Raw genomic sequence first — 22,626 nt, forward strand, 5'->3', positions numbered from 1 at the left:
ATAAAGCATTTTTGAATAAAAAATGAACAAATACTATAGCTGCTGACTTTTAATATATGGACTCCGCCCAGGCCAAGTGCCCCTCCCACCCACCCACTTACCTGTCCAGGAAGCCCACAATGTCAGTACCACAGCCGATTTTCAGATGTCGGGTGCGGCTGCTGCCATTCGTCATAAGGGAAATGAACTAACTGGCCCGGCGGTAGAGGAAAAAGCCAAACTTTTGAGTGATCCCAGAAGTGATGAAGGGTACCTGTCAAAAAACAGATAAACCCCCCCCCCCCCCCAAAGGTGCCAAATGTGACATCGGAAGGGGAGGAAGCAAATAAGTGATGGTTCCACTTTCGGATGGAACTCCACTTTAAGATCGTGGACAGACTTCAGCTCTCTTATCCAATTTCATGTTTTGGAGATAGATGTGCAGGAACCTGGGCTGTTTAAGCCCGACATCCCTGGAATGAAACAAAGAAAACTGAAGGCGCATGGGCCTAGTGCATTATCCTCAGTAAAAGTTTTATCGATTAACAAAAATGGGTATCGTATTCACAAGTGAAAACTTGAATAGAAGCATATCATATCATTACTCCAAAAGAGTCTATGTGAAGCTGTCCCCATCCCCTGAGGCTATCACGCAATGGCATAGGCTGACGCTTTTCAAATCATTCCTCTTCCTCAAAGCCTACCAAACATGTTTCATTGGCCCCCGCACAGCGCAGGAGACATATTTGTGTGTTTTGAACCCCTGGAATGAATACTTACGTAGAGGTAGCAATGTATATGGTAAAGAGTTGTGAAAGTGCCATCATCCCAGTATAAGCAGAACTAGAGAATACCCTCCGATGGGAAGGGAATATTGTGGGCATCAGACAAAAGATCTCTAAAGTCACAAAAATAAATGTAAAAACTATACATTATATTATACATCCAGATAAATATATATAGTATAAATGGTTAAAGGAATGGCTTATACACATCTTTGGATGCCTCATCATTTAGCCTATGTCTAAGGTCTTTGGTAGGGTTATCTTGTGCTGCCCTCATATATGTATATAAGCCATTCCTTTAACCATTTATATGATTTTTTTTTTATCTTGATGTATAATAAAATTCATAGTTTTTATATTTGGTTCTTTTGAGATCTTTTGTCTGATGTGCCCACAATAGTCCCTTCCTATTGGAGGGCATTCTCTTGTTCTACTGACAAAGAGGTAGAACTAGTCTTGTGAAGTTTTGCATTTGAAATTTTGAGTGCATGCTCTGACTTTAGCAACTCAGCAATGTCTCCTGGGCAGAATTTACAGTTATTTATTGCCTTAAGCTCATCTTTTATATACGTCGGTTCCATTGCTACCTGAGCTTCCACTTCATTCAGACTGTACAGCGGCGGCTGCCCTTTGGTCGCCAGGATCCTATTTGAAGCCTCTCTGGACATCTTCCCAGGCAGGTAATATCTCAGAGGGAAAGGAGTATGTGATGAGTACCAGGGCCTTGTTAAACTGGAATAATTCTCAGCATCAACCCAAAACGTGTGCAGCTGTGAAAATACAGATGAAGAATCGGAAAGAAAAAATTAAATAACCAGTACGGAATCTTAATTCAGCTATAAATCAGTGTAGGCAAGATTACATGATTCATAAAGTAATCCCCATCCATATTTGCTGACAGCTTAAGTGCCAGGTATTTGTGTTCCGTCAGAAAATCCCCCCCCCCACGATTTAACTATATCCTGGCCATATACAAAGGTCTATAGGTGCTTTCCTTTATGAGAAAGCTCCATCATCAAACTGATGCTGTCATTCTGACCACCTTCTCATTAGTTGCCTGGCTTTCGATGACTTTAAGGCTTCGTCTACAACAGCATTTTTAATACGCTCAAAAAATGCTGCGGTAGAAAAAACAAAACAAAAAAAAAACGCTGGATGAAAAATACAGATAGCTTTTTATGTACTGGCTTGTAGTGGTGTTTTAGTAGCTTTTAGGAGCATTAGCTTTATTATTAGTGGTTTTACAGTACACTAAAAACAAAAATAAAAAAAATCTGTTAGGAGCATTTTAGTAGCATTAAGCGTTTTTTTCTGCTGGAAAAGGCTTCCAAAAACAAATATTTTCTTCTCCTAGACGCTGAAGCTCAAAAAATGCTAATAGCCTAAAGTAGTGTGCATGGACCCAAAGGATAACACTATTTAGCTTCCAGGAGCAAATAGCAAAAATGCCAACAACAGCTTTTAGAAGCCTAATACTGTATTAATCCCGGACCTCTTACCGGCATGCAGATGAAAAAAAATAAATAAATAAAAAAATCTGAATACATACTTTTTCTGCATCAGTAATTTAAAAAGTACAGAAGCATGTGGATCATTACAGCCAGGCAGATAGCATTTTTAGGAAAAGTCAGTATTGCAGCCCCTATACTTTTAAGTGTAGGTTTCATTTTAAAAGAGGGCTATAATTAAAAAGTGAACTTGTGTTTTGTCTATGGAGGGCAAGCAAAAGGTTAGACTTGAAGTGTAGGTAAGCCCATTCATTTGAAAGGGCTACTGTGCCTGAGTTTCATGGAGGAAAAAGGTTCCTGCACCATTTTTGACCGCAGCAGCCCAAGAAATTGTATGATGCTTTTTTCACCATGCGATTTCCCGGCAGTCCCCCACCTGAAAAAGCAGTGCGTTTTTGGCTGCGGGTGCAACAGCTGGGATTCCCGCAACCACCTGCAGCAGTGTGAACCTAGCCTAAATTCATTGGACAGTTTGTAAAAACCATGATATAAACATCTACTCGCTAGCCTCCTTCCTCTCTACCTGGTGGCACTTGCCATGTTCAGGCCAGCCAGTAGGCGCTTGAAGCCCAGGATACACAATGAGAACAGCTTTTACCAGGGTGGGAGGAAGCGATCTGGGGGCTGCAGAGCTGCTGGATCACTTCCATCTGACAGGAGACTTGTCATATTTACAACACCCCCCCCCCCCCCGCCGCCACAATTAAAAGGTTAATCTAAGCCCAGGCATCGAGCCTCTACCATTTCCCCTCTTGAACCTATTTCTTACCCCTTATTTTCCAGTTTGTTCCCAATTTTCTGTAATCTATCTTTCAACCTCCTAAACAAGTGTTGGTATACATGCCGATTTTTTGGCTTTTAATTCTATTTTATTGTTATCTGCAAAACTTAAAGCGGAGGGCCGTTTAAAAAAAAAAAAAAAAAAAAAAAAGTCAGCAGCTGCAAACACTGCAGCTGCTGACTTAATCAGCCCACTTACCTGTCCAGAGCGCCCGCGACGTCGGCGGCCCGAGGCCGATTCATCCCTCGGCTCTCGGGTCCCGGCGCCGCCATTCCTTGTAAGGGAAACAGGCAGTGGAGCCTTACGGCTTTACTGCCCGTTTCCTACTGCGCATGTGCGAGTCACGCAGCGCTTTGTGAATGGGACGCGCTGTGTTCTGGAACACACAGTTCCCAGAACACAGCGCGACCCATTACCCAGAAGACGCCGCACGGAGGAGAGAAGAAAGAAGATCTCCGCAGAGGAGGAAGAGGAAGATTAGGATTATGTGCCTAGCAACAGGCACTTCTGGTAAGTAAAAAAAAATAATTTTTCTTCATTTTTTTTTTTAGATTTTTTTGTAATTTTTAATATTTTTTTTTTTCAGAGTGGCCCTCCACTTTAAGACATCTCAAGTCCTGTTAATTTAAATAGGCATTGTTTATCCTAGGCTTGCCTTGCTATAAATAAAATGGTGTTTCTTTATATCTCTGATTGTATTTAAGCCTACATTTTTATTACATCATCTGTTGAAGCCTTAACGTCCGTCATTTTCACATGGATGGACATGACCTATCTGACAAAGAATTTTAAAAAATGTACTTGCAGAGTACCAAGTATGCTCACCATTGCAGGGAGTAGTTTCTCCTCAATCAGAGCGATGTATGCCAGCGTATCCGAACCCTCTTTCGCTGATAACACATAATCAGCATTATATTTCTGTCAAAAGCAAGAACATAGCATTTAAGTCACAATAAAGTGCAGACTTCAGCTTAAAATATTTCATGTCTTTATGGACCTTGCTTTGTGCACAGTCATGTTGGAAGAAGAAGGGGCCATCCCCAAACTGTTCCCACAAGGCTGGGAACATGAAATTGTCCAAAAGGTCTCAGTATGCTGATGCCTTAAGAATTCCCTTCACTGGAACCAAGGGGCCAAGCCCAACCTCTGAAAAACAACCCCACACCATAATCCCCCCTCCACCAAGCGATTTGGACCAGCGCACAAAGCAATGTCCATCAAGAAATAGATGAGCGAGTTTGGGGTGGAGGAACACCTTTGGGATGAATTCAAGTGGAGGTTGCGAGCCAGGGCTTCTCGTCCACATCAGTGCCTGACCTCACAAATGCGCTTCTTAACCACTTCAGCCCCGGAAGAATTTACCCCCTTCCTGACCAGAGCACTTTTTGGGATTCGGCACTGCGCCGCTTTAACTGACAATTGCGCGGTCGTGCAAACCAATCGCTTATTTTTTTTACCAAAAATATGTAGAAGAATAATACGTATGGGCCTAAACTGAGGAAAAAATTTTTTTATATATTTTTGCGGATATTTATTATAGCAAAAAGTAAAAAAAAAAAACTGTCGCTTTTTTTTTTGTTTATAGCGTAAAAATTAAAACACAGGGGTGATCAAATATCACCAAAAAAAGATCTATTTGTGGGGGGAAAAAAAAAAGAAGTACATCAATTTTGTTTGGGAGCCACGTCGCATGACCGTGCAATTGTCAGTTAAAGCGTCACAGTGCCGAATCGCAAAAAGTGGTCTGGTCTTAAGCCAGCAAAATGGTCCGGTCTGAAAGTGGTTAAAATCACTGAGGACAATTACTGGAATCCCCTCTGCTATAGCAAACTATACAGTGTGTGTTTTTTTTTTAACATTATGAAGCTAAATAACTTATTTCCCAGTGCTGCTGTGCAGTCACGTGACTTCCCGCCGCTCTCCTTCCCTGATCTAAGGACTACAGCGGGAGGGGCTGAGATTCCCCTCTGACATCAGCCGGGAGGTCACGTGACTACACAGCAGTGCTGTGAAAAAGTATTTAGCTTCATTATTTAAAAAAAATAAAATAAGAAAAATTACACACACTGCATAGCTTGCTATAACAGAGGGGATACATGTTATTGTGTTCAGTGACTTCACAGTCACACGGAATAGCGGCAGGAGGGGAGGGACGGGAAGGAGACACACACTAGGAACTGATAGGCAGGGAGGGGGGGGGGGGAAGAGACTCTGAACACAGCGGGATGACAGAGGGGCATAAACTGACCACAGTATCATGGATCAACAGCCATGATTACTGTAGTCAGCATACACAGGGGCACAGGAACAGGCAGGATCAACCAGGTATTTTACAGCATAGAATTGGACAAATGACACTACAGAAGCACTATGTCGTTTATCGTGCTTTAAAGGAACAGGATCTTTTTTTTTTTGGGTTACAACCGCTTTAAGTTAGAAATCTTATGACAATGAATGTAGTAAGAGGGAGAGAGTTGGGTCCTCTTCCGACGCCTTCACACTTGCAGAGACCTGAATAGCAACAGATTAAATTTCACAGGCCATTCACAACATAGCAGTATACAGCTGTTGTGAATTCATGAACAAATACATTTAATATTCACTGGCAGAGATGAGAGATTTCAGTAGGCCTAAAAAAATGAATGAACTATAATGTTGATATTATTCAACTGTGACCCTCTTGGAGAACTTTAAAGCAAAATACAGGATCTCACATGTTTTTCCAAATGTTCAGGGGATTAGTTATTTTTGTAAATTTTACAAGCCTGTATTGAGACAATATATTGCCTGAACAAAAGGATGTTTTGTCACAGACACCAGAAAAACTCATCTATCTCCTTGAATGGACAAGGAAGGCCGTGCAAATATATATGGCAAGGTTTGGGCCATACTTAGGATGTACCTGTGACTAACAGTCATTAAACCTGAATGACCAGAACAAATATCCCATTGTCTCAGAAAGTGAGAGATCAACAAAACCTATTGTGTGAATTGTAGAGACTTGAAGGGCACAGCTAAGATCTAAACATTAATTGGACTGCTCAAAGTTCATCTCAAAACATGGTGTAAGAGGGATATGCAAGTCAGACATATTTCAAAAGTACTTCAAGTAATTCAAACTATATGTGATATTTGTAGGTCACAACAGAGACATTATAAATTTAGTATCCGATGAGTTGATGAAATCGGTTATAAAGAAAATATATATGAAAGTATAAGGTTATTAATACTAATTTGTTCCTAAAACAATTCTACTAAGACAAACATATGATCGTGATATGAATGTATAAGAATTGAACCTATGCTTGGATAAACAAATATTGATTGGATACCCAAATTATACAGGTATCCAGATAGATAAAAAGTGTATGTGATGTTGATCTCCCCCTCCCTCTCTCCCTCTCTCCCTCTCTCCCTCTCTTATATCCTGTGTCCTTTTCAAATGGACTAAATGTTTACAGATATACAATGATATGCATATATATCACCATTTTATGCAAGTGATCAATAATTATGATAAGCGTATTTGATAGTATATGGTTACTAGAATTCCCAGTTTGAGAGATTTTTTTTTCACTAAGGTAAAAAAAAAAAAAAAAAATACACAATATAAAATTAACCACTTCAATACAGGGCACTTAAACACCTTCCTGCCCAGACCAATTTTGAGCTTTCAGCGCTGTCGCACTTTGAATGACAATTGCGCGGTCATGCTACACTGTACCCAAATGAAATTTTTATCATTTTTTTGCCACAAATAGAGCTTTATTTTGGTGGTATTTGATCACCTCTACGGTTTTTATTTTTTGCGCTACAAATAAAAAAATACCGAAAATTTTGAAAAAAAAAAAAATGTTTTTTTTTGTTTCAGTTTCAAAACTTTGTAAATAAGTACGTTTTCTCCTTCACTGATGGGCACTGATGGGGCTACACTGATGGGCACTGATAAGGCACCAATGAAGTGGCACGGATGGGCGACACGGATGGACACTGATAGGTGGCACAAATTGGCACTGATAGCTGGCACGGATGGACGGCACGGATAGGCGGCACAGGTGGGCACTCATAGGCGGCACAGGTGGGCACTCATAGGCGGCACAGGTGGGCACTCATAGGCGGCACAGGTGGGCACTCATAGGCGGCACAGGTGGGCACTCATAGGCGGCACAGGTGGGCACTCATAGGCGGCATCAGTGTTATACTATAGTAATGGATGCCAATCAGTGCCAAACAATAATGCATGCCAATCAGTGATGCCCATTGTGGGCACTGATTGGCATCCATTATGGGCACTGATTGGCACCCATTGTGCTGACTGGCATCCCTGGTGGTCTAGGGAGGATTATGACCTTTATTACCTTTTCCCTGGTGGTCTGGTGGCGTCCCTGGTGGTCCAGTGTGGGCATCCTCGGGGGGGGCTGTGCTGATAATCGATCAGCGCAGACCCCCCCTGTCAGAGGAGCAGCCGATCGGCTCTCCTCTACTCGCGTCTGACAGACGCGAGTGAGGGAAAGCCGATCACCGGCTCTTCCCATTTACACTGTGATCAGCCGTGATTGGACACGGCTGATCACATGGTAAAGAGTCTCCGTCAAAGAATCTTTACCGAGATCGTAGTTGCCGGGTGTCAGACTGACACCCCGCAACAACGATCGCCGCGATGCGCGCCCCCGGGGGCGCGCAGCGGCTCATAATCCTGATCACGTCATATGACGTCCGGTCAGGATTATGAAACCACTTTGCCGCCGTCAATTGCCTATAGGTCGGGCGGCAAGTGGTTAAAATATATCACTTATAGAGATAAACCACAAAACACATGTGAGAAACCTGGTGGTTGAAGGTGTTATTACCTTAAAATCACAAGGCTCCTGTGAAAGCTAACCATTACATGTTGCCTGCCAATGAGGAGGGAACACATACCCTCTGGGCAGAACTTAGTATAATTTTATGATCTTTTTGTTTAAGAGGATATTTAAGAAACTAAAAAGATGGTAAAAAGAAGGAGGAGAGCCTGAGGGATATCCCTGGGGGGGGGGGGGGGGGGGGAAGACTCCCAGACAAACTGACCCTCATGCACCATGCATGAATACATATTTTTACATTCATGAAGATCCCTGCTCCTTGGAACTTGGAGGTCACACAAAGTAATTCCTCTGTAAGAAAATCTAGGTTGAAAGCCACGGCAGCCATCTTAAAATTCCTGGTAACCAACAATCCACACTAATAGCCATATTGGAAATGGGTAAATATATGTTTATCATCTCTTCTATGTTCTCTTAAAAAATGTATGTTTTGAATATTCCATTATTGAAAATCTTTCTCCCGAATCAATAACCGCCTTTTAGATTTTTCTCTAAATTCTATTTTTCATTATAAATGTCTCTTTTTGCATAGTTACCAATTTTATTGACAAACGTCTAATTTATTTCACATTGTTAACCACTTACTTACCTGCAGTATAGTAACGGTTGGACGTGTGAAATACAGTCGTTCTGTTTAATTGTCAATTATCAAAAGGTTATTGATTCTAACGAGAAGTGATAATGGTGATAATTAAAGTGGGATTCCGCTCTTTTTTTTATTTTTTTCTTACCTGTCTCACTGGTGGGTGAGTGCTAGCTTCGATTGGCATCCACGTCCGGCGTTTATTTGACCCCCGGCGCGACGAATCTTTTCTTCAGGATGACTTATAAAAACCTACTCTGGCGTTTTCCATTTTAACTGTGGGCGTCTGAAGCCCACAGGCATTTACTTCCTGGTATATGATGACGTCTGGCTCCCAGCATGCTCCGCTCCATCTTGCACATGCTCAGTGAGAGCAGTGACAAGGAAAGAAAAACTCCAGGAAGTTCCCGCCCCGTTGTCAAGGCAACGAAAACCACACAGCACAGAGAACAAAGAATGAATGAAAACGAACCCACAGAAGCAATCACAATTCAAAATAGCAACGTCGACTCTTGAACTCGGAGGAAAATCTAACATCTGCTCACCCAATTTGATTTTCTATCTAAAAGGTATAGTGTCTTTACTTATTGATAGATAGATAGATAGATAGAGCCATGTGTTTGTTTGTTTTTTTATCTTTCTCTTTCTCTCTCTCTTTATATATACATATATATATATTTTTTTTTTCAGGGTTCGTTTAGGTAAGTATGCTGTCTGTTGATTTTAATAACATGAACTTTCATTTTTAGGTACCAAACCACTTTAAGTCCAAAGTACGACACTCCCATTTTGTGGGCGTTTCCATTAATTGTCAAGGTGTTTATGTGACGCAATCGATATTTTAATTTCATGTAAATATTTGTCTTTTGTCAACCAATAAATGTAACTATTTTTTATGATCACTTGTCTCCGTGAATACGTTTCACATGTATAAACTGTGTCATATAGATTGATTTTGTATCTTAAAAATATCTTCGTTAAAAATTACTTAATAAATATTGTGCGGGAAAATGTCCTTAAAAAGCACAACACAGCATGACCAGAGAACAAGCTTTAGCATATCACCTTCCGCCTCATCGGCTTACGCACGGGGTGTGCTGGATGTGCCTGCCTAACCTCAGGAAGTCCAATATGTTTTAACAGCAGTGCTAAATCCTCTGCATCACCTCCCTTGCTGGCTGGGAAGGGGGAGAGGGGGTGGCGATGGAGAGTGTGCCTGTGAGCGAATGCACTCTAATGCTTGAGACTAGGGAAGAGCATCCTGGGGCCATGATTGAGTAGCAGTCATACTGAACACCCCCCTTTCTCTCTCACCAACCCTCTTACCCCTCCCCCACCTGTTTGCCCGTCCCTTCCTCCATCTCCTACTTTCCCAACTCTCTCCTCCCCCTTCTGTCTCCCATCCCACGATAGACCAGAGCGTGTCCAACGGCTGCCTGGACAGGTAAGCAAAGTCAGAAATGGCTTTGATCGGCTGTTTATAACAGTAAACCGGAAGCGATGACATGACACGCCTTTCGGAAACCATCGGCACCAGGTTTTAAAAATCAAAAGCATTCAAAAACACTGATCTTGGTGTTTTGAATGCTTTTAAATATAGGAGGAGGGATTTGGGGGTCTTATAGGACGACCACATCTCTCCATAAACAGGACCTGTCACATGCCTACTCCTGTCAGGATGTTTAAATTCCCTGCGACAGCAATAAAAGTGCTAAAAAATAAAAGCAACAGTGTAAAAAAATAAAATGTAAAAAACAGTTAAAGTGTTCCCGTCCTCACAAAGGCAAACGCATGTGTTGGTCCCGCACACATGCAAACAGCGATCGTCCCACACATCTGAGGTATCACCGCAAAGGTCAGATGATGGGCTGTAATTCTATATAAGGCATTTGGACGAATCAGGTCTCAGAGTCTAATGAAGAAGCCACAACCATTTAGCCACACACAGGAATATATAATATAATATATGTGTGTGTGTGTGTACATATATATATATATACACACACACACACACACATACATATATACACACACACACGCAATTTTATATATATATATATATATATATATATTTTATATATGTGTATACACACACACACACACACACACACACACACACACACACACACTTGAGCTTTGGTGTGCACACCTTAATGCAATAGACACACATTGTTCAGCCTGTAAATTGCAAATATAAAATATTTCATACATGCCTTATTTAATAAAATGGTCACAAAAAAAAGTACCAGTTACACTTACCGGTAACTAGCTTTATAAGAAATCTTCCAAGACGGCACACCCGAGAGAGGAGATGCTCCTCCCTACAGGAAATGCAATCAATTGACAGGTGTTAAGTCCCCACCCATCCCCTTGATCCTCAGTTTGTAGAGAAGTAACTCCTGAACCCGGTTCACAAGGGAAATCATTCCTCACAGGGACGCACCTTCTAGTGTTCTAGAATTTTTTTCCTCCTTCAAACGGGCGGGAAGTAGGCCTGCTGTCCTGGAAGATTGTCTAGAAAGCTAGTTACCAGCAAGTATAACTGGTACTTTTGTCTAGTCATCTTCCAGGACGGCACACCCGAGAGGATAAGCACGTACCTCAGGCCTACCTTAAAAGGTGGAACCACTGCCTGCAAGACCCTTGGCGAACCTTGGTTCTACAGTTAGCTTTACCTCCACTCCATATGCTTGATGAAGATATGAAGCGATTTGGCATGCGACTCAACATGTCAAATCACATGTCTGAAATCATCAGCCGCTGCCGTTATTAGCACAACGCCACATTCCGGTGCCGCATCGATTACCAAAGGCAGTATATGTACTGCCCCTGGCCCAGGTTCAATGTGTATTTCTGCTGTATAGCCCAACAAGCCAGAACCATCTTCACTGCTGCTTTTCTGATATGCAGCCAATAAGGCAGTAAACACAGGACACAAAAAAAAAAAAAAAACACACAGACAGACCTCAATCTTGTGTATGTCTGATGTGCAGCAATATAACAATTGTGAGCAAAGATGCCACAGGACTCGATGACGTGCATGTCTGCCATGTGCCACAAAAACTAAGATCTGTAGCCAAATAAAGCAGTACATTTATAATAAAAAAGGACAAAAACAACCAGTGTAGTGCATTTCTGATGTACAGAAATATACCCCTTATGAGCAGAGATATCACAAGTCTCAATGTGTATTTCTGCTGTACTATAACACGTCCAAGCAAAGACAAACCTTCACTACTGAGCTCTACTGGTGTGCAGCCAAGGAGTAATGGTGTATCCCTTGATATATGAAATTATATCATAGGTATTCCCTGGGCTGTAGATACTAACCTGAAAGTCTAAAGTGGTTGAACACCCCTCTACTATAGTAGCTTTTGTCCTACTTTACCTCCGCCCCTAAATCTGAGCAAACATAGCCAGCTCATACACAGGTGGGGCTAAATAATTCCAGCATCTAAAGTCTTAATGAGCCCAGCCCTAGAGACCAATTAAGCCTGGCCATCAAATTAGCCTGGAAGTAAATGGCCACCTGCAGGCCTTAACCACTTCAGTTCCGGAAGAATTTACCCCTTTCCTGACCAGAGCACTTTTTGCAATACAGCAAAAAATTGATGTCATTTTTTTCCCCACAAATAGAGCTTGTTTTTGGTGGTATTTGATCACCTCTGCGGTTTTTATTTTTTGCGCTATAAAACAAAAAATAAAAAGTGTGACAATTTTGGAAAAAAAAGGAATATTTTTTTATTTTGTTATAATAAATATTGCCAAAATAATATATATAAAAAAAAACAAAAAAATTCTCAGTTTAGGCCGATATGTATTCGGCCCCTTTCACACATGCAGACAGTATGTCCGTATTTCATCCATCCGTTTGCGGATGAAATACGGACATACATTCATCCCTATGGGATAGCGGGTGTCTGCACATGAGCATCAGCAGACACCCGATTTCGTCCGCCTCCGCAACAGTCCGATTCTGCAGACGGAGGAAAACGAGAGTTAGACTTACCGGTAACTCTGTTTCTAGGAGTCGTCCAGGACAGCACTAGAGAGATAGGCTCCACCTCCAGAGGCAGGAAACAATCCAGATCTTTTAAGGGCGGTCTCCGTCCCTTCCCCTTCAGTCTTGTAAACGAGAACTTCCCCGGAAACGGCTTCTGTAACGACAAAAACACTTGTCCAGCATTATAACAGCATATAGGGAGGGAATCCATGCTGTCCTGGACGACTCCTAGAAACAGAGTTACCGGTAAGTCTAACTCTCGTTTTCTCTAGTCGTCTGTCCAGGACAGCACTAGAGAGGATCAACGAGAACTTACCAGATTAGGGGGGGGACTACCGCTTGAAGGACCTTTCTCCCAAACGCCTGGTCTTGCGCTGAGATAAGGTCCAATTTGTAATGCTTCATAAACGTCGAGTAGCTTGACCAAGTTGCTGCTCGACAAATTTGTTCTGGTGTCGCTCCAGCTCGCTCTGTCCAAGAGGTCGATAGTGCCCGTGTAGAGTGAGCCATGGGGGGAAAAAAAAGGACATTCCATTTTCATCCCTTTTGTAGGCTTCTACAATAGCTTGTTTGATCCACCTTGCAATTGTATTCTTTGAAGCTTGTGACCCCCATTTTTAACCCGCATGTAAAACAAATAATGCAGTTGATTTTCTAATGCTTTTCGACATCTCCAGATACTGTAAGACACAGGCTCTCACATCCAGTTGGTTAAACTCTACCTTCTTAGGATTAGTGGGGGACCCACAGAACGAAGGAAAAACAATTTCCTGTGTTCTATGGAAATTTGTCACTACATTGGGTAAAAACCCAGGGTCCGTACGCAACACCAGCCCCTCTTCAAAAATTTGTAAAAACGGCTCTTTCACCGAAAGTGCCTGAAGCTCGTTAATGCGTCTGGCTGTGGAAATAGCCACTAGGAACACAGTTTCAAGCGTGATCCATTTCAAGGAAAGTTCTTCTTCCCGAGACTTTTTTACCCATCCCTGTAACACAATTGACAGGTCCCATTTGGGTAAATTTTTGAAAGGAACAGGTTTAATCCTGGTCAATCCCTTAAAGAACCTGCTGACCAGCGGGTCTGCCTCCAGAGGTTGATCCAACAAAACCGATAGGGCCACAATTTGTACCTTTAAAAGGTACCAATGGCCAGTCCCTTATCCGCACCGTCTTGTAAAAACGCCAAGACTGTCGGGATACTTATAGACACCTTTTTAGTGTCCAACCATGAACAAAAAACCTTCCAATACTTAACATAAATTGCTTGGGTTACTCTCTTTCTACTAGAAAGGAGTGTTCTAATCACCCTATCCGAGAGCCCCTTAGACTTCAAGAGGCTCTCTTCAGACGCCAGGCCGATAACTTTAGGGTCTGTATTTCTGGCAACAGAGCTGGACCCTGGGACAGCAGATCCTTTCTCTCCGGCAGTAGGATGGGAGGCTCGTCTGTCAGACCCAGCATCATTGAGAACCACGGTCTCTTCGGCCAATATGGAACCACCAGTATTAATGTGGCCCGTTCCTGCAAAAATTTCCTCAGGAATAGAGGAATTAGCTTGAATGGGGGGGGGGGGGGGAGGCGTAGAGAGTGCGAAACGCCCAGTTTTGTGCCAAAGCGTCTATCCCTTTTGCCCCTGCGTCCCTCGCTAGGGAGTCGTATACTGGGACCTGGGTGTTAGCTTTCTTGGCGAACAAGTCCACCTCCGGAAGACCCCATTTGCGCATTGCACATCAGCTGGAAACTCTCCCTTTTCAGGGACCATTCTGATTCGTACACCCGGTGTCGACTCAAAGTCTGCCAGGTGGTTGTCTACCCCCTTTAGATGGACCGCTGAAACTGATTCTAGGTTTTCTTCTGCCCAATGCATGATCGTACTTGTTAGCTTGATCAAGGAAGGGCATCTCGTTCCTCCCTGTTTAGGTAGGAAATCGCCACTATACTGTCCGAGAGGACCTGTACATGGTGGTCCTTCAGATCCCTGGCAAACGCCCTTAAGGCTTCCCAGATTGCCTCCCCCAGTATCCTTGGGCTACTTAGCACAAAGCACTGGCATCCATAGTGATGCAGACAGACACTGGAGGAGACCACCATAGACCTCGTACTAGGTTCTCCTCTCTTACACCACCAAAGAGACCTTCTGGTCTTTGAGGATAGATGGATAATCCCGTCCAGGGATTCTTGTGTCCCGTCTCAGCTGCTCAGAATATTGGCGTGAAGGCCCCTGAAATAAGCTCTTGCCCAAGGAACCGCAGGGATTGTTGCCACTAATAGGCCCAACCCTGCCATAGCTGAGCGGATGGAAATTGTCCGATTGGACTGCAAAAAGGTTACCATCTTTTTCACCTTTTCCCCCTGTGAGGAAGACTTTCTGTGACACAGAATCTACCAGGAAACCTGGATACTGTATGGCCCGAGTTGGTGTCAAGTGCGACTTTTCTTCGTTTATTAACCACCCCAGCCTTTTTAGGCAAGAAATGGCTACCCTCAGACCTCCCTGCAGTTGGAGCTTTGAGGGGGCGAAAAATAAAAGGTCGTCCAAGTATGGTATGACAGCGACCCCTTTCAGCCTCAGGGGAACCAATGCTTCTGCCAGGACCTTAGTAAATATCCTGGGGGAAGAAGATAGACCGAATGGCAGAGCCCTGTATCGGATCTGTCTTCCCCCAAGAATCACTATCCTCAAATACTTTTGAGTCTTCTCGAATGGGGATGTGTAAATATGCGTCCCTCAGATCGAGAGAGGCCATGAAACAATTTGGAGGGAGTACTGACCTCACTGTAAAGATTGTTTCCATCCGGAATTTCTTATAAGTTACCCACTTGTTCAGCAACTTTAGATTCAAAATTCACCGGAATTTGCCTAACGGTTTCTTCACCACAAACACATGCGAGTAGAAACCGTGGTTTATTTCTTGTGACGGAACTGGCACTAGAACCCTCTGGTCTATTAAATCGCCAATTTGCGACAGCAAAGCTGTCGCTTTCTGGGGATCCTTGGGAGGCTTGGTCAGACACATCCTTGTAAGTGAAGTGTGCTTGACTGTATTTTGTAACCCTCCCTGATGGTCCTCAGAATAAAAGTATTTGGGGTAGTCTTTTCCCACTGTGGGAGGAACTGCCCCAGTCTTTCCCCCACAGGGAACAGGTCACTGGGATTTAGTGGTTTTTTTTAGAAGAGGAAAAAAGATTGCCTTTCTGTTTTCCTCCCATCCACTGTTTCTTAGTTGTTGACTCCTTAGAGGTCTGTCCCTGTGACTGTCCCTGCCTTTGGGGATGAAAAAAAGCATTTACCTGTAGCTTTTTGGGTTTAACAGGAAAGGCCTTCTCTGCAGTACGGTCCAGGACTTTTCAAGATCCTGTCCGAACAAGAGGTCTCCCTCAGAGGGGATGCCACATAACCTCACTTTTGAGGCCGAGTCTCCTGACCAAGACTTCAACCAAAGTGCCCTGCGAGATGCGTTTACGAGGGCAGCGGTCCTGGCTGACAATTTAACAGACTCTGCAGAGGCATCTACCATATAACCTGCTGCTTTATGCAGCATAGGAAGGGAATCCAGTATTTCCTTTCTGGAGGCCCCCCCTTCCAAATGGCTTTGCAATTTGTTCCAGCCAGACCTCCAAGTTGCGAGCCACTATTGTCGTGGCCATTGCAGGTTTTGAATTAGTCATGGTTACTTCCCATGACCTCTTCAGCAGCACCTCCATCCTTTTATCTATGGGTTCCTTAAGATCACCCATGTTCTCAAAGGCGAGGTTGATTTTACACACTGGGAAAAAGCTGCGTCTACCTTGGCACTTTGTTCCAGACGCAAGTGGGGTCCTCGCTGAAGGGGAATCTCCGCTTCATACTTTTAGGAAAAAAAGAGCTTTTTCTCTGGCTCCTCCCACTCTCTTTATCGAATCTACCAGTGTGCTATGATCTGCCTTTAGGGTCTGATACATCTGGTCATGCAAGGACAGGGAGACTGGCTCTTCTTTAATTTCGAGCGTCTCATAAATCACCCCCAGTAAGGCATCTACCTGCTTGAGTGAGAGCCTGTATCTGGGGAAGCTTGTCCCTTGCACAGGAATATCTCTGGATGATGCCGTCTCACTTAGGCCATCCAGTGAATCAAATTCCTCTTCCCCTGATTCGTCACCTTCCTCTGGGGTGGAAGCAGGGGGGACTGCGGCTGGTTTTGGGGTCTCAAGGTTCGCTAGCATTGTCTTGATGGATTGCATTTCTTTCTGTACTCCAGAAATCAAATCCTAAACAGGCCCCGTAGCTTCCTTATAGACCAATTTGTCTATGCATGGTTTGCAGAGGGGCTTAGACCATCCTTCTTTTAATTTATTCATACATGAAGGACATCTCTTCTTCCCCCCTGACCTCTCTGGTTCTTTGGGCAGAGCCCAAGACAAGAGAAGGAGAGAAGGAAGGGAAAAACCAGACAAGCTAACATCAGCGAAACCTTAGCAAAAAATAGGATGCCTTCACCAAACACCTATGTGCACCCCACCAACCGCTAACAGGATTCACAAGACTCTTTAGTCCGGATCCTGTTTGAGAGAGGGAGGGAGGAAAAACACACCTGGACCATTTCAGAATGCCTTTGCATTGATTAGTCCATCACTCCCCCCCTCACTCCCAACCCTGTAGGTACAAGACACCTCTGTGTTTGCCTACCTGAGCTGGTTCGGCTCCACTGCCACTCTCCACTGCATCCATTTTGATCGGAACACGCCTGGAGGCTTCCTTTCGTAATGGCGATAAAGCGATGCAGCACGAACGCTTGAAGCACACGCCTAACCGCCTGGATGCAGCGCGAACGCCTCGTGGCTGCGGCTTTTTAAAATAGCCGCCAAGGTCCCGAACGTCCACGCTCGCCGCGCGACCCGGAACCGGTAGTGGATTGCCGGAAGTCCTCTATCCTCCTCCTGTGATGCACAGGCCGGAACTCGAAGCCTGTGCCCGTCCCCCACCTGACTTCGCGCCCAATTTGAACCTATTGTCAGGTGGGGAAACGAACGCCCTCCCCGGGCTTCAGAAGGAGAACGCCGGTTCGAAGCTGCAGTCAACCCGACCGGAGGACTTCAAAACGTCCGTTTACCAACAGGTAATCCGAACTCCTTCCCCGTCTCTTATGGGCTATCCCACCGTCAGGGGAAGGAGAGCTCCTGATCCAGCCTCCTCCTCCGGTGGAGGAAACACAAAGACTGAAGGGGAAGGGACGGAGACCGCCCTTAAAAGATCTGGATTGTGTTTCCTGCCTCTGGAGGTGGAGCCTATCTCTCTAGTGCTGTCCTGGACAGACGACTAGAGAAAATCCTATTTTTCTATCCGTCTGCAGAGCGGATCGGACGAACGCGGACAGACGGTCCGTGCTCGTCCGATCCCCATAGAGGAGAGCGGAGAGCTGACAGGGCGGTCCCTGCACAGTGTGCGGAGACCGCCCTGTCCGCAGCCGGCTCAGCGGGGACAACGGAGCGATCCCCGCTGAGCGAGCGGATCTTCACGGGGCGGATCATTACTGATCCGCCCCGTGTGAAAGAGGCCTTCTTCTACATACTGTCGGTAAAAAATAAGCGTATATTAGGTTGGTTTGCACAAAAGTTATAGCTTCTACAAAATTGGGGCTAGATTTAGTGCATTTTTAATTTTTTTTATTAGTAATGGCAGCGAGCTGTGAATTTTATCGTGACTGCAAAATTATGGCGGACACATCGGACACTTTTGACACTATTTTGGTCATTTATACAGAGATCAGTGCTATAAAAATGCACCGATTACTGTGTAAATGACACTGGTGGGAAAGGGGTTAAACACTAGGGGGCGATTAAGGAGTTAAGTGTGTCCTAGGGAGTAATTCTAACTGTGGGGGGGGTGGGCTCACTACAACATGACAGAGCTGACTGCTCCCAATGACAGGGAGCAGTAGATCCCTGTCACGTTGCTAGGCAGAACAGGGAAATGCCTTGTTTTCATAGACATCTCCATGTTCTGCTGCTCCATGTCACGATTGCAGGCCCCCGGCAGACATTGAGTCCGTGGAACCCGCGGGCACTCTCACGAAGCACGTACAGGTACGCCCATTTGTGAAGCCATGCCATTGTGCCAAAGTACATAGTGCGCTGGTCGACAAGCGGCTAAACAAGCAATTAACTACCGATTTATCGTAAATCCCTTCTAGTTCTGCCACTAGGTGAACTGCAGTCAAAACCAACAAAAAGGTTTTTCTTACCTCCTGCACTGTAAATATGACCACAGCGTAAAAGTGGAGTGGGAGGTTTAGAGCTTATGAAATGTTTCCCATAATAAGACCCCTTTCACACTGTGGGCGCTTTGCAGGTGCTACAGCGCTAAAAATAGCGCCTGCAAAGCACCCTGCTGAGTCTCCAGTGTGAAAGCCCCGAGGGCTTTCACACTGGAGCGTTGCGCTGGCAGGACGGTAAAAAAAAGTCCTGCTAGCAGCATCTTTGCTCCTGCCCTTTGAAATCAATGGAGCAGCATGGCTATACCGCCGGCATAGCGCTGCTATAGCAGCACTTTGCAGTGGTTTTAACCCTTTCTCGGCTGCTAGTGGGGGTAAAAGCGCCATATTGTTGAAAGTTAGAAGGTCAGCTTTTAAGCATCTTGGAGAAACTTCAAATTCCTAGCAGCTGGACTTATAGGGCTGGATTACCTAGTGCACCTGCCGACCAGGGGAGCTTACTCCTGAACCCTCCAGGTTCCTGCCAAGCACTGCACAACCAACCCTCCTTTAATAACTTGTTCAGTGGTATACCTGGCCTGTAAAAAACTCTTTGCATCTACCTTATGGTCCACACGCAAGGAGGATAGCCACCAAAGTGCCCCTCAACTGCTGTCTATGTCTGATATATAAAGTGTGTGCGTGTGTGTCTGATATTGTTTTACATAGAGCGTTGTGATGTGGATGTGGAATCCACCATCAGTCATGTGACATCTCCCACACAGTCATCCCTCTATATAAATCCACCAAATGATACAGACCATTTTCTGTCTTCCAAGGCTCTGATGAAGAGGAATCCCCTCGAAATGCGTTAGTCATTGCATTGATTCAGCCTATACACTGGCATGGGTTTTCTAATCATTTCCACCATTTTATCAAATGAGAATATTGTAACCTGTTTTTATGAACACATAGTCCTTTCCGTTGTATTAATTTGTCTAGAATAAACGTTATTTATCAACTTGATTCATGCGTTAGGTCACACGCCTCCTTTCTCCCTCATCACCCAGGCCTGCCTATAACTACCTCACAGGGTTACCATCCAACCCTCGGTCATCTGGTTAGAAGAAAAAAAAATAAAGAAAAAAACCCCCACACACATTTTGCTGTGTAGGGAGAAACACAATCAAAAACTGAGGATCAAGGGGAAGGGTAGGGACTTAAAACAGCTGTCGATTGATTGCGTTTCCTGTTTCTCTCAGGTGTGCCATCCTGGAAGATGACTGGAGAAAATAACTTTTCTTGAATATACTAAAGAAAACTGAACATCCGTTTCTGTTTCACCACCATCTACTTTGAAAAAATACCTGCCGCTTCTATCCAGCAGGATTAGAATCAACAGACCACCAATGCTGGAGGGATCTGCTCCAAGAAACCATCAGTCTAATAGTGCAGATCCAGCTTAAGGAGCAGATTGATTTCATTGTATTTCACGTCTGCAAAATCTAGTTAAAAAAAAAGCATTCCAAAAAGGAAGGAATACATGAAATATAACAAAAAAAAAAAAAAACCCTTTCCTTTTTCTATAAAGACAACACTATGTACAAATGGAATCACCAAAGAAGCGACACTGTGTGGCTGTTAAAGCTGAACTCCAGGCAAACCACTAAACACAGATGAAATAGGCATATAAAAGCAATTTTAATTGACATGAGATGTGTATTTTCACAGCTTTGTCACACAACACAGCCTTTTATGGCAGGAGACCTGATTTTTCTCTGCTGCAGTTCAATAGCACTTACAGGCCTTGCCTCCATGAGCTCAACCCTCTGTCACTCTGCTCTCTCCTATCAGCAAGCTCCTGGAAAACCACTGATACATAGGGCAGGGAGGTCAAAGATTTTGTGTGTATTCTAGGAGAGATATCTGGATCACAAGACTAGTTGAACAGATTTACAAATCTTTTAGCAGCTAAAATTTAATTTACCAACTTTAACGGTGTACATGAACACCCTAGGTAGGTTAATGTCCTAATGAATTACTTAAAGCGGTTGTATAGTCATTTTGGGGACTTTTACCTACAGGAAAGCCTATATTAAGGCTTACCTGTAGGAAAAAAAAAAAAATATATATATATATAATAATAATAATAATAATAATATCTCCTAAACCTGTACGGTTTAGGAGATATTCCCCTCGCAATGCGCCGCTGACTGCAGCGGCGCATGCGCACAGGGGATTCCCGACTGGAAGCCCGGCAGAGGCCGGACCCTGCATGCGCGGGAGTGACGATATCGCGGCTCCGGCCACTCACAGCTCTGGAGCCGCGATACCCGGAAGACACGCTGAGGGAACATGTCACCTCCCTCGGCGTGGATTGGGACAGATGTCGGGGCCTCATTCTAAGGTATTTCATAATGAGCTAGTATGCGGTGCATACTAGCTCATTATGCCTTTTCCTTTGCAGGTGGCCAAAAAAACAACACAACAGCGGGTTTACAACCGCTTTAAGGTGGTTGTAAAGGCTGGAGGTTTTTACCTTCATGCGGGTCATGCATGAAGGTAAAAAACTGTCTGTATGCCGATTCCCCTGCAACCCCATCTAATACTTACCCAAGTCCCCTCTCAATCCAGCGATGTGCACAAGAGCCTCAGTTGTCCCGGACTCCCCTTCCTCGTTGGCTGAGAGAGCAGCAGGAGCCACTGGCTCCCACTGCTGTCAATCACAGCCAATGAGGTGAGCGAGGGGGGGCGACTGTGTCTTATGGATGCATAAAGCAGGGCTCGGGATTGAGCATGCACCAGTGCCTCCATAGCAAACAGCTTGCTTTTGGGGGCACTGATCAAGGGGGAGGAGCCAGGAGTGCCAGCAGGGTACCTGAGAAGTGGAGGATCAGGTCTGCTCTGTGCAAAACCATTGCACAGAGCAGATACGTATAACAGGTTTGTTATTTATTTTTTATAAAGTAGAACCTTTAATACCACTTTAATTTTCCAGTTAAGTCAGTAGCCTGACTGGCATTCCTGAGAAGGTTTCCTGCATATGTTTCAATAACTGTTCCAGCTGCTCAAATATGTCAGCCAAGAGAAAGATTAGGGCACGTTAATCTTCCGCAACTCTGCAAGCTTAGGCAGAATTAAATTATACAATTGCTTCCTTAAGATAACATCACTTCTGCCAATGAGCCTGAAAATTAGACTGTTATACGCAAATACCGATAAATGTATGAATCTAAAAGAATGGAAAAAAGCACTGAAATGATTCTAAAGAGAAGACGTTGGATAGATTTCCTGACTCCTACAAGTCATTCATGTACACCACAAGACAATATGATGAGCAAGGTGCAAGGAATCTCACCTGTTTCCTAAGAAAATTTAAAATGTTGGCTGGTTGTGCAGTAACTTCATCTTTGGATATCAAGATTGGCCCAAAACCTGTGAAATGGAAATAGCACAAGTGAGTCCACATCAGCTTTTGGCTTCTGACAGATGTTTGCAGACAGATAACAATGATGTTCAAAAAGAAAGATACATTCTGTGCATCCCCAGGAGCCTAGACTGACCCAGCAGACGTTTGGAAGGCGTTCCTTTTCCAATGCAGAGAACATGGTGTGCTGTAGACTGTTCTGATCAATTCTACCCACCTTAACCCCGATAGTAACTACAGAAAAATAGTGAAGTGAGACAGTCTAGAAGTTATATAAAGAAGCTGGTGTCCACAAGATATGATGCCCTAGAGGGCATCCTTTTTAAACCAGGGTGCCTTGAGGTTTTCAGGGGGTGCCTTGGCAAAATGCCTAAAAATTGCCCAAAAATTGTATACAACCCCGCATGTGGATGAAGGTTGACTTTTTAGTTACACTAAGTCACAGGTTTTCATTGTGCACCATTACAACCTTCTAGCTGTCGGCATCCTAATGACCAATGGCATCATCAGTTGATAAGGAGGATGTCA

At 44.0% G+C, this 22,626-nt stretch overlaps 1 protein-coding gene across 2 annotated transcripts in view; it reads right to left on the reverse strand.

Annotated features, from left to right (window-relative positions):
- The window catches only part of MTX3 (metaxin 3), a 71,964-nt gene that overhangs the window by 22,455 nt on the left and 26,883 nt on the right, over positions 1 to 22,626 (reverse strand). For both annotated transcript variants that reach the window (XM_077462605.1, XM_077462606.1), the window contains exons 3-5: positions 22,030 to 22,106; positions 3,879 to 3,971; positions 1,352 to 1,534 (exon numbers count right to left, since the gene is read on the reverse strand). In XM_077462605.1, the coding sequence (XP_077318731.1) occupies positions 1,352 to 1,534; positions 3,879 to 3,971; positions 22,030 to 22,106 (353 nt within the window). The remainder of the gene's footprint in view (positions 1 to 1,351; positions 1,535 to 3,878; positions 3,972 to 22,029; positions 22,107 to 22,626) is intronic.

This window comes from Lithobates pipiens, unplaced genomic scaffold (assembly GCF_037356315.1).
Source record: "Lithobates pipiens isolate NorthernLeopardFrog02 unplaced genomic scaffold, aLitPip1_a1.2 Scaffold_3, whole genome shotgun sequence".
In the NCBI taxonomy this organism is placed as follows: domain Eukaryota; kingdom Metazoa; phylum Chordata; class Amphibia; order Anura; family Ranidae; genus Lithobates; species Lithobates pipiens.